The sequence below is a fragment of the Oryzias latipes genome, chromosome 2 (assembly GCF_002234675.1).
Source record: "Oryzias latipes chromosome 2, ASM223467v1".
In the NCBI taxonomy this organism is placed as follows: domain Eukaryota; kingdom Metazoa; phylum Chordata; class Actinopteri; order Beloniformes; family Adrianichthyidae; genus Oryzias; species Oryzias latipes.
In genome coordinates, this window is record NC_019860.2 from 24,935,862 (window position 1) to 24,948,145 (window position 12,284).

The 12,284-nt window shown below is 48.0% G+C and overlaps 1 protein-coding gene across 6 annotated transcripts in view; it reads left to right on the forward strand.

Moving 5' to 3' along the window:
• Window positions 1-12,284, forward strand: part of LOC105358014 (microtubule-associated protein futsch) — a 43,695-nt gene that overhangs the window by 27,332 nt on the left and 4,079 nt on the right. For 3 of the 6 annotated variants that reach the window (XR_002872094.1, XM_023949409.1, XM_023949416.1), the window contains 6 exons: window positions 21-3,841; window positions 3,915-4,134; window positions 6,094-6,304; window positions 9,431-9,619; window positions 9,692-9,896; window positions 11,934-12,013. Coding sequence is in view for 5 of the 6 variants with exons in the window: in XM_023949409.1 (XP_023805177.1) it covers window positions 21-3,841; window positions 3,915-4,134; window positions 6,094-6,304; window positions 9,431-9,619; window positions 9,692-9,896; window positions 11,934-12,013 (4,726 nt within the window). In the remaining variant the exon portion in view is untranslated. The remainder of the gene's footprint in view (window positions 1-20; window positions 3,842-3,914; window positions 4,135-6,093; window positions 6,305-9,430; window positions 9,620-9,691; window positions 9,897-11,933; window positions 12,014-12,284) is intronic. The other 3 variants (XM_023949423.1, XM_023949417.1, XM_023949419.1) reach the window with 3 other exon arrangements.

Below are 12,284 nucleotides of genomic sequence, written 5' to 3' on the forward strand. Positions count from 1 at the left end.
CCTGATGTACGTCTCCACAGACCCAGAGCACATCCAGGAGGAGGGCTTCCTCCTCACTAGCACGCTCAGCTCCAGAACAGGGGTTCCACAAGAGGAGCCCTCAGAACGTCCTGAAGGTCCTCCTGCAGTCAGCATACTCCCGTCTGTGGAGACTCACTCTAAAGGTTCACTCGATGACCGGTCTGGATCTGGGTTCTCTGGAGACGACCAGGGAGCAGATCTCTGGTCGTTGCCACCACCAGCAGAGTTTAACATTAGTCGTATCGTAGAACGAAACAAGCTAGACGTTCTTCCTCCGCCCGATTTAGAGGAGGACATGGACGAGGACGTGGCCTCAGCAGAACCACCGTCCACAGCAGAGGAAGCACATGCTGGTGATTTGGAGGAAGCAATTCCTGCTCCTTCTGAAGGAGAGACCTTCAGCAGATACACAGAGGCTCCTTATCTGAGTCCAGAGCTGCTGACTCCACACATCAGCACATCTCCACAATACTCCACCCCAACACCCCCACCCTTACTCCTACCCCAGGAAACCCTGACCGTGAAACTGCCTCCAACTACAGTGGAGGCATCTGGACTCTGGAAAGACCACACAGAGACTCCAATGGTTTCCAATGAAGGACCAATCACGGGTTCCCCACCTGAAGAATGGACTCAAAAGACAGAAACAGTGTTTGGTCTCGCTGACTCAGACAGGAAGCTGCAAAAAAACCCTGAAAAGGTGCAAGAAGTAAATAAAAAGGTGGAAAAAAGCACTGAGAAGGTGGAGGAAACTCTGGAAGAGGTGAGGGACATCTCTGAGAAAGTGCAAGAAGCCTCTGAGAAGGTGGAAGAAACTACTAAGAAGGTGCAAGACGCCTCTGAAAAGGAGCTAGAAACCACTGAGAAGGTGCAAGAAGCCTCTGTACAGGGGCAGGAAGGCTCTGTAAAGTTGGAAGAAACCACTAAGAAAGTGCAAGACACCTCTGTACAGGGGCAAGAAGCCTCCGAGAAGGTGGAAGAAACCACTGAGAAGGTGGAAAAAGCAATTGAAAAGGTGCAAGAAGGCTCTGAGAAGGGGGAAGAAGCCTCTGAGAAGGTGCAAGAAGGCTCTGAAAAGGAGCAAGAAGCCTCTGAGAAGGTGGAAGAAACCACTGAGAAGGTGGAAAAAGCAATTGAGAAGGTGCAAGAAGCCCCCGAAAAGGTGGAAGAAACCGCTGAAATGGTGGAAAAAGCAATTGAAAAGGTGCAAGAAGGCTCTGAGAAGGGGGAAGAAGCCTCTGAGAAGGTGCAAGAAGGCTCTGAAAAGGAGCAAGAAGCCTCTGAGAAGGGGGAAGAAACCACTGAGAAGGTGGAAAAAGCAATTGAGAAGGTGCAAGAAGCCCCCGAAAAAGTGGAAGAAACCGCTGAGATGGTGGAAAAAGCCATTGAGAAGGTGCAAGAAGGCTCTGAGAAGGTGGAAGAAACCACTGAGAAGGTGGAAAAAGCAATTGAGAAGGTGCAAGAAGGCTCTGAGAAGGGGGAAGAAACCGCTGAGAAGGTGCAAGACGCCTCTGTACAGGGGCAAGATGCCTCTGTACAGGGGCAAGAAGCCTCTGAGAAGGTGGAAGAAACCACTGATAAGGTGGAAAAAGTAATTGAGAAGGTGCAAGAAGGCTCTGAGAAGGGGGAAGAAACCGCTGAGAAGGTGCAAGACGCCTCTGTACAGGGGCAAGAAGCCTCTGAGAAGGTGGAAGAAACCACTGAGAAGGTGGAAAAAGCAATTGAGAAGGTGCAAGAAGGCTCTGAGAAGGGGGAAGAAACCGCTGAGAAGGTGCAAGACGCCTCTTTACAGGGGCAAGAAGCCTCTGAGAAGGTGGAAAAAACCACTGAGAAGGTGCAAGACGCCTCTGTACAGGGCCAAGAAGCCTCTGAGAAGGTGGAAAAAACCACTGAGAAGTTCGAACAAACCACAGAGAAGGTGGAAAAAGCAATTGAGAAGGTGCAAGAAGCCTCTGAGAAGGGGGAAGAAACCACTGAGAAGGTGGAAAAAGCAATTGAGAAGGTGCAAGAAGCCTCTGAGAAGGGGGAAGAAGCCTCTGAGAAGGGGGAAGAAGCCTCTGAGAAGGTGGAAGAAACCACTGAGAAGCTTGAAAAAGCAATTGAGAAGGTGCAAGAAGGCTCTGAGAAGGGGGAAGAAGCCTCTGGAAAGGAGGTAGAAACCACTGAGAATGTGCAAGAAGTCTTTTTAAAGGTGCAAGAAGCCTCTGAGGAGGTGAAAGAAACCACTGAGAAGGTGGAAAAAACAATTGAAAATGTGGAAGAAACCACTGAGACAGAAGACATTGCAGCTGCAAGACCAAAAGAATCAGTAGAGATGGAGGAACTGATCCATCCACTTGAATTACCTGAAGTCCCTAATGCTGAAGACCACACACCTGTAACCATTGGACCATTGGTCCAGGCAGTGAGTGAGTCAGATGATGGAGCCACCCCAGAAGAACCTTCAGTAGCTCCATTCTCTAAAACAAAAATCAACATCAAAGTTGAGATTTTGGAGGACCTGCATGTTGGTACCACTCACAGCACACCTCCAGAACCTGAGGTCATGGACCCTGACCTAGCTGTGGATGAAGTCCTGGTTGTCACAGCAACAGTTGGAACCTGGGTTCCAGAGCGCAGCGACACAATCCTCTCACCTGAGAAGGAATCCCCATTCACCAGAGTATCAGATCTGGTTCCAGACGAGGAAGATCTATTCCACCAGAACCCTGATGATGTCACTGCAGCTCCGATCCACCCTCCATTCTCAGAGACCTCTCGGTCCACGCTGGGGGTGCTGGTAGGGAGCAAGACCATGGATCAAAGTCTGGATCTACCAGAACCTTCAGGAGGGGAACCAGACTCAGCAAGAGTGGAAGCTCAACCTTCAGAACATAGGAAAGAACCTTTTGATGTGAGGTTCAAATCCTCAATTGGAGAACAAGAACTTTTGGTTGTTGAAGATAAAGCCGTCAGAGGGGAACCTTTGGGTTTGCATGAAGATAAAAATACTTCTACTGGAGTTTCAGAGACAAAAGACAACTTTGGAAGAACAGAAGAACCTTTAACAAGTGATGGGAAACCTTTGGAATGGACCAAAACACCTTCAGAAGTCCAAGAAGACCTTTCCGACGTTCTAAAATTCATAGAAGTGGTACCATTTGAAAGCACAGACGTTGTTTCTGGGGACAACGCGGAACCATCAGAAGGTGAAACAGAACCTTTGGGTCCAGGAGAAGACATTTTCAGAGCTGAGGAAGGACCTTCTGTAGAGACTTTAGAGGTGAAAGCAGAACCCTCTGGAGAGGATTTTGGCGTGGAAAAGGAACCATCTGAAGCAGAAGTTTACTCCTCTGCTGGGAAAACAGGAGACTCTCAGTCACAAGCAGAACCTGTGAACGAGCAAGCAGAACCTGTGAACGAGCAAGCAGAACCTGTGAACGAGCAAGCAGAACCTGTGGACGAGCAAGCAGAACCTGTGGACGAGCAAGCAGAACCTGTGGACGAGCAAGCAGAACCTGTGGACGAGCAAGCAGAACCTGTGGACGGCCTGGCAGACGTGGATAACAGCAGTTCTCCATCCTTTGACCAGACCTTGTCAGCCATCAACATGAGCATTGACGTGTTCCAGTATGGCGGCGTGGGGGAGGAAGGGGAAAGCAGCGGCTTCTTCAGCGAAGCTCACAGTTTGGACAGAGCTGCTGGAGCCCTGCCAGTCCAGCCTGGCAGGGCTCTCACCGTGTTCTTTAGCCTGAGGGTCACCAACATGGCCTTCTCTCCAGACCTCTTCAACAAGAGCTCTACGGAGTACAAAGCTCTGGAGCAACAGTTCCTTCATCTGGTGAGAACCGTCCTCCAGGTGCTAAGACCTCAGCGCCTTCTGTCTTATTCATGCAGGTTCTTTGTTTTTGTAGTTGGTCCCCTACCTGCAGTCCAACCTTAACAACTTCCAGAACCTGGAGATCCTGAACTTCAGGAACGGCAGCATTGTAGTGAACAGCAGGATGCGGTTTGGTAAACCGGTTCCCAAAGAGGTGACCAACGTGATCTACCTCATCCTGGAGGATTTCGCCAACACGGCCTACCAGAAGATGAACATGGCCATCGACAAGCACTCGCTGGATGTGGAGTCAGGTGGGAGGTTATGAGGACACGCGCAGACAGAAATGACATGACATCATCAGAGATGATGTCATCGGGGGTTTGATGGTAGAGGCATGTCCAAAGTCCGGCCCAGGGGCCCAAACGGCTCTGGATCAAATGTCTTGGGCTGCTGTCATAAAATTGGGCCTGCACAATATTCCGCAAATTTATCGTTATCGCAATATCCAGCTCTGCAATAGGCATATCGCAAAAGACTGCGAATATCGCAATAAATCGTAAACCCAAAATGTGTTAAAACAATCTTATGGCAGCTTGACGCTTTTCACGAATCAAATAAATCCCTTTATGCTTTGACCAATCAGATGGACGCCTTCCCATTGTTTACCAATCAGATGGAGGCCTATTATGTTAGATGTTTGTCACCTATGTCGATGAGGGTCATTTGGAGTGTAATTTTAAACTGTTTCTAATGAAATGGGAATGATGTTTTTGGCATTTTTCTATTTTTTCATATACCGCAAATTATATCGTTATCGCAGTATTAATCTCTAATATCGCATATCGCAAGTTTTCCTCATATCGTGCAGCCCTACATAAAATCAATATTATCTGCCCCCAGTACTTTCTATGGGCCATGATTTCTGGATTGTGATTGGCTAATCTACGTTATCATTAATCTGTGGCTGCATGGCCTTTAGCGCCTTAACGAGAAGAACCGATTTCTTTGTTCTCTGATCCAAACCACAGTGGTTGGTTGTGATTTTCCTGCTCTCCTGATTATATGGACATGTTTGCAGTGAGCATTTCATAATGAATAATCTATAACGTGTCATGTGACCCAGATTTAACGTTGACTAAAGTTTTTTCCAGTCTCCTCCAATCAGAACTTCACACTAGTTGAGGTAAAAATGGATTTAGATGCATTTCTGTTCTACGTGAAGAAATGAGAAGTCTCCTATTGTGAATGGAATGTCATCAGATAGCTGACATTGTTATTATGAGGTTTAGAGCGACTGCTTCACACATTTTCACCAAATCTGACCCCCTTTAGGAAAAGGTTCAGGGTCTAAGCAGACCATGAGCCTGAGGAACCTGCAGTCCGCCTTTCCCTCCACTTATCTAATGCCTCCCATAATCTGTCTGGAAGGAACCTGAGCTGCAGCTCGCCGTGACTCACAGTCTGCCTTCCCTCCCATCGGTCAGTGTTGACGAGCGGCACCCGGAGCGACCCGCCCGTCTGCTTCTGTAAACCCAAGGACGTCTTTGCAGAACGCCATGCAGCAGCAGCATGGCGTTTGAAAGCCGATCAGCAGCATGCAGACGTTTTCTGGTTTAGGAGCAGCTGCTGCTGCCAGAGCTTCAGTCGCCATAAGCAGACGGGTGGTCGGCGCTGTTCCTCAGGTCTGGCGTCAGAAGGGTCCAGGCTGTGGACTGAAGGCAGGCGCTGCTGTTGATGCAGCACAGACTCCAGGCTTCCTGCACGTTTGCTGAGCGGCGGCTCTTTAATCTGTCTGAGCCAATCACGCTGCAGCCGTACCAGCCTAATCTGCAGCAATGACTCTCTCGGCTCTGAGCGCCACATAATCGCTGTGCTGCTCTGCTGCAGGGGTTTGGCTTATGGGTCAAAGGGTTTCCAGGATTTAAGTTCAAGGAAAAACTGTTCCTGTGTCTGGAATCAAACGTGGTGCACCAGTCCGGTTCTTTATGCTCAAAGAGGTTTATTTTCAGGTTCACATGGACCAGTCCCTAAAGCATTGCAGGAAACTGACCCTCCCCCCCATTTACAAATGTACTCGGTCTGTACTGCTGAGTAGGGGAGGAAGTGTGTGATTGTGTCTTCTCATGGGGCTGGTTGTTGCTCTCGGTGGTCCACTGTGTCGGAGCATCTTTGTCAACAGTTATGGTTACAACCGTTCATGAGCCAATCAGGTGTTGTCCAGACACAGATGCCTCCCTCCATGATGGTGGTCCTGGTTCTCTGTTTCCCAGGTGACCGGGCCGATCCCTGCAAGTTCCAGGCCTGTAACGAGTTCTCCAGGTGCATGGTCAACCAGTGGTCTGGGGAGGCCGAGTGCGTGTGCGACCCCGGCTACCTGAGCGTGGACGGCCTCCCGTGTCAGAGCGTCTGTGATCTGCAACAGGACTTCTGCCTGAATGACGGCAAATGTGATGTCCTGCCTGGCAAAGGCGCCATCTGCAGGTGGGAGGTTCAGCAGACATACGAGCAACTGCAGGTGGTTACTTTCTCTAGAATGAAGCTTGAGTTGAGCCGATTTACCGTCTGACTGTCCAAAAGCATGAGCTACTGTGTGGCGGGAATATTTCATCAAGTCCAAAGGGCCAGTATAGATAAAAAATGACTCTTGGGTCATTTAGAAACTACTCATCCATCCATCCATCCATTCACTCATCCATCCATCCATCCATCCATCCATCCATCCATTCACTCATCCATCCATCCATCCATCCATCCATCCACTCATCCATCCATCCATCCATCCATCCATCCACTCATCCATCCACTCATCCATCCATCCACTCATCCATCCACTCATCCATCCATCCATCCACTCATCCATCCACTCATCCATCCATCTATCCACTCATCCATCCACTCATCCATCCATCCATCTATCCATCCACTCATCCATCCATCCATCCATCCATCCATCCATCCACTCATCCATCCACTCATCCATCCATCCACTCATCCATCCATCCATCCACTCATCCATCCATCCATCCACTCATCCATCCACTCATCCATCCATCTATCCACTCATCCATCCATCCATCCATCCATCCACTCATCCATCCACTCATCCATCCATCCATCTATCCATCCACTCATCCATCCATCCATCCATCCATCCACTCATCCATCCATCCATCCATCTATCCATCATCCATCCACTCATCCATCCATCCATCCATCCACTCATCCATCCACTCATCCATCCATCCATCCACTCATCCATCCATCTATCCATCATCCATCCATCCATCCATCCACTCATCCATCCATACATACATCCATCCATCCATCCATCTATCCATCCATCCACTCATCCATCCATCCATCCATCCACTCATCCATCCATCCATCCATCTATCCATCATCCATCCATCCATCCATCCACTCATCCATGCACTCATCCATCCATCCACTCATCCATCCATCCATCTATCCATCCACTCTTCCATCCATCCATCCACTCATCCATCCATCCACTCATCCATCCATCCATCCACTCATCCATCCATCCATCCATCCACTCATCCATCCATCCATCCATCCACTCATCCATCCATCCATCCACTCATCCATCCATCCATCCATCCACTCATCCATCCATCCATCCATCCACTCATCCATCCATCCATCCATCCATCCATCCACTCATCCATCCATCCATCCATCCACTCATCCATCCATCCATCCATCCATCTATCCATCATCCATCCATCCATCCACTCATCCATGCACTCATCCATCCATCCACTCATCCATCCATCCATCTATCCATCCACTCATCCATGCATCTATCCATCATCCATCCATCCATCCACTCATCCATCCATCCATCCACTCATCCATCCATCCATCCACTCATCCATCCATCCATCCACTCATCCATCCATCCATCCATCCACTCATCCATCCACTCATCCATCCATCCACTCATCCATCCACTCATCCATCCATCCATCCACTCATCCATCCATCCACTCATCCATCCACTCATCCATCCATCCACTCATCCATCCACTCATCCATCCATCCACTCATCCATCCATACATACATCCATCCATCCATCCATCCATCCACTCATCCATCCATCCATCCATCCACTCATCCATCCATCCATCTATCCATCATCCATCCATCCATCCATCCACTCATCCATCCACTCATCCATCCATCCATCCACTCATCCATCCATCCATCTATCCATCCACTCATCCATCCATCCATCCATCCATCCACTCATCCATCCATCCATCCACTCATCCATCCATCCATCCATCTATCCATCATCCATCCATCCATCCATCCACTCATCCATCCACTCATCCATCCATCTATCCATCATCCATCCATCCATCCACTCATCCATCCACTCATCCATCCACTCATCCATCCATCCATCCACTCATCCATCCATCCATCCACTCATCCATCATCCATCCACTCATCCATCCATCCACTCATCCATCCATCCACTCATCCATCCACTCATCCATCCATCCATCCATCTATCCATCATCCATCCATCCATCCATCCACTCATCCATCCACTCATCCATCCATCCACTCATCCATCCACTCATCCATCCATCCATCCACTCATCCATCCATCCACTCATCCATCCACTCATCCATCCACTCATCCATCCATCCACTCATCCATCCACTCATCCATCCATCCACTCATCCATCCATACATACATCCATCCATCCATCCACTCATCCATCCATCCATCCATCCACTCATCCATCCATCCATCTATCCATCATCCATCCATCCATCCACTCATCCATCCATCCATCCACTCATCCATCCATCCATCCATCCATCCATCCATCCATCTATCCATCATCCATCCATCCATCCATCCACTCATCCATCCACTCATCCATCCATCTATCCATCATCCATCCATCCATCCATCCACTCATCCATCCATCCATCCATCCATCCACTCATCCATCCATCCATCTACTCATCCATCCATCCATCCACTCATCCACTCATCCATCCATCCATCCATCCACTCATCCATCCATCCACTCATCCATCCACTCATCCATCCATCCACTCATCCATCCACTCATCCATCCATCCACTCATCCATCCACTCATCCATCCATCCACTCATCCATCCACTCATCCATCCATCCATCCACTCATCCATCAACCATTTTCAGAACTTGCTGAATCCCCTTTGGTTGCTGGAGCCTATTCCAGCTACTGTGTGGGTTCTCTGCGGTGTCCTACACACCTTTCTGTCACCGGGACACAGAACCACACATTCATTCATACATTCTCACACAAATGAACCAATGAAGCCTGTTTTTGGACTGTGGGAGGAAACCGGAGAGAACCCACACCTAGACCAGGAGAACATGCGATCCCTGGGATTTGAACAAGGGTCTTCTTGTTGTAAGGCAAGAGAGCTAACCACTACAGCACAGTGCACCGGTTTGTAAATCTAATGTAAAAGAAAATGTGTCTGCACACATGCCAGTCTCTGCTCACAGGGCCCCACCTTTTGCAAACACTGGGGGGTGTCAGTGGGATTTCATTCTGTTCTCTGCCGTAGGTGTCGAGTTGGGGAGAACTGGTGGTACCGGGGGGAGCATTGTGAAGAGTACGTCTCTGAACCGCTGGTGGTGGGCATCGCCATCGTCTCTGTGGTCGGCTTTCTGGCCGTGGCGGCTGGAATCATCTTCTTTTTGGCCAGAACACTCAGGGAGCAATACAACGGTGAAGACACAGAGGACCCTCTGCGGTGAGCCAAGTCTCCAGTGTGGGGAAGTTTACAGAGACGGAGAACGTCCAGGCTGAACTCCTTCTCTTTCAGGAGGGGGGAGAGCGATCCCAGTCTAAAGCGAGCAACCAAGTTCAACCCCATGTTTGAAAACGATCCAGTGACCACACAGTACTACCGTCGTTATGACGACGGCACGTCCCAGCACGCAGACGCTGCGGTTCCCCAATACGCCTCCAATCCAGTGACCACCGAGGAGACGCTCCACATTTACCGGAACACGGCCCTGACCCCCCAGGTAAGGAAAGGCTCTAATGATTCATTCACTTATTGCACTACACAGAGAGGGTCCCATGATGACCAATAAAAACCAGCATTAAACCCACCATCATCCGCATTATAGCAATAATTACCAGCATTAAACTATTATAACCAGCATTAAACAATAATTAACAGCATTAAACTATTATAACCAGCATTAAACTATATTAACCAGCATTAAACAATAATTAACAGCATTAAACTATTATAACCAGCATTAAACAATAATTAACAGCATTAAACTATTATAACCAGCATTAAACTATAATAACCAGCATTAAACTATTATAACCAGGATTAAACAATAATTAACAGCATTAAACAATAATTACCAGCATTAAACTTAACAGCATCATAACCAAGATTAAAGTAATATATTATTTCAGTAAATCAATAACATGTAAGGGTTAATGGCCTGCATTATTAGAATTAACGCACTTTGCGGTTTATTCAGTCTTCCACGGCGTGCGTTAACGTGATAATGCATACTTTAAAGGCCATTAACCCACCTATACTATAGTCACTTACTAAAGAAATAAATATTAACCAGTTTTTAGTACTTAATTCTTGTTTTTGTTTTTCCGATGTGTATTGCTTTTTTGACAAAAAGCAGACTATTACGTGGTGTGGCGCGTTGTCATGTTACCGTGAAATGCGCCTCCGCCGAAACCAAGATTCAGCTGGGTAGCTCGGTTGGTAAGGTGCAGGACTGTCATGCAGGAAACCCGCGTTCGATTCCCAGGGCGGAACGAACAATTAATGGTAATGGAAAAAATGGCAATGAAATGGGGCATTTACCATGGAAATGGGGCAATTACCATAACAATGATGGGCAATTAACATTACCCAGTGAGGGTCCTTGGGCAAGAACCCTTAATGCTAAAGCCTACCTCACAACATGAGAGACAATGAACCACATGTCATGCCGGCTCAGGCGTCGCCCGGCCAAACAAGGTCTGTGTCAGGTGCTGAGGGACCAGAGCACTCTGATGGAAAGTGGGCTACTGGAACAAGACGGAAATGGACTAGATGTGAGAACAAGGTTCTGTTAGAATGCTACTACTCAAGTAATCCCACCCAGAGGGGTTACATGCAGAGAATGTGGAATGAATGGATGCTTCGAAACCCACAATCAAGGCTAACTACCAAACAACTGGTAGCCCAGTGCTCTAACATCCAGAAACAGCAACTCCTATCACAACTTGAAATTGAAGCGATACAATACAATGCCACGGAAGAGCCAGAACAACAGGTCAGAGAGGAGGTTATGCCACACTCCCAACACAGTCCCAACAATTACGCTGAGCGAGGCAGCAACTGACCTGAAAGACAAGATCATGTCTACAATGAACACTAGGCAACCCCGACACCAGCTACAACGGTTAAGTGACGTACCTGAAAGTCTACTGGAAACTGTGAATGAAGCATTGAGGGCAATTCCTACCACAACCATCTCAGAAACCAATGAACTGGTCTACACTTCAGCAGCAGTGATCCTTGAGATGCTTGGCTAGAAGAGCAACCATGGAAGAAAACAGTACCCACCATGGAAGCAACGGTTAGAGGCTAAAATCAAGGCAACTCGGAAGGATGGGAGTAAGCTGACAGCATTCAACCAATAATAGCCAGTACTAAACTAATACTAACCAGATATTTACTCTTCTCTGTAGCAAGTAAGCGGTACTTGACGGGTTGAAGAACACGAGGAACACTTTTTTGCTGATGACTACCGAACATATTTTGCTGTCGAAAATGAGTATTTTTTAGAATCAGGAACATGAAACAGTCTAACCTGATTGGAATGAACTTGACAGGCTTCTTTGCTGATGCCCCTCCCCCTCTTGAACAGCTATCTTTGGCTCCTCCCAGTTTAGTAGGGTGACTTTGTTGTGATGTTTCTTTGGCCCGCAGAGCCGCCTCTCAGCAGGATGTTGGCGCCGGGCTGATGGGTATTTTTACCTGCGGCTCCGCTGTCTTATGTAACACTGTCTCTGGTGACCTCTGACCTCTGCAGGAGATCCAGGAGCGTCTCCGGATAATCGAGCTGTGCTCCAGAGACCAGCGCTTTGCTGACTTTGTGCGGCAGACTCAAGTGTGAGTGTTGTCTTCCTGTGTTGTGGTGTTCTGTCCAGTCCTTAGAAGGTTCTGCTGAAAAACGTTTGATCTTCTAAAAGAAAGAGTCTGACAGACAAAAAGAAAAGTTGTAGCTTCACATAAATGTATTCAAACAAACGGAATCAACAGAAAGGTTCAGGTGAAGTTCAGATGTTTCCTCAAGAGGAAATGACAATAAACTGTATGATGAAGATCAGTGTGTAAAAGCTTCTCCTCATCCTCAGCGTAGGACAGTTCTAACAATCTCACC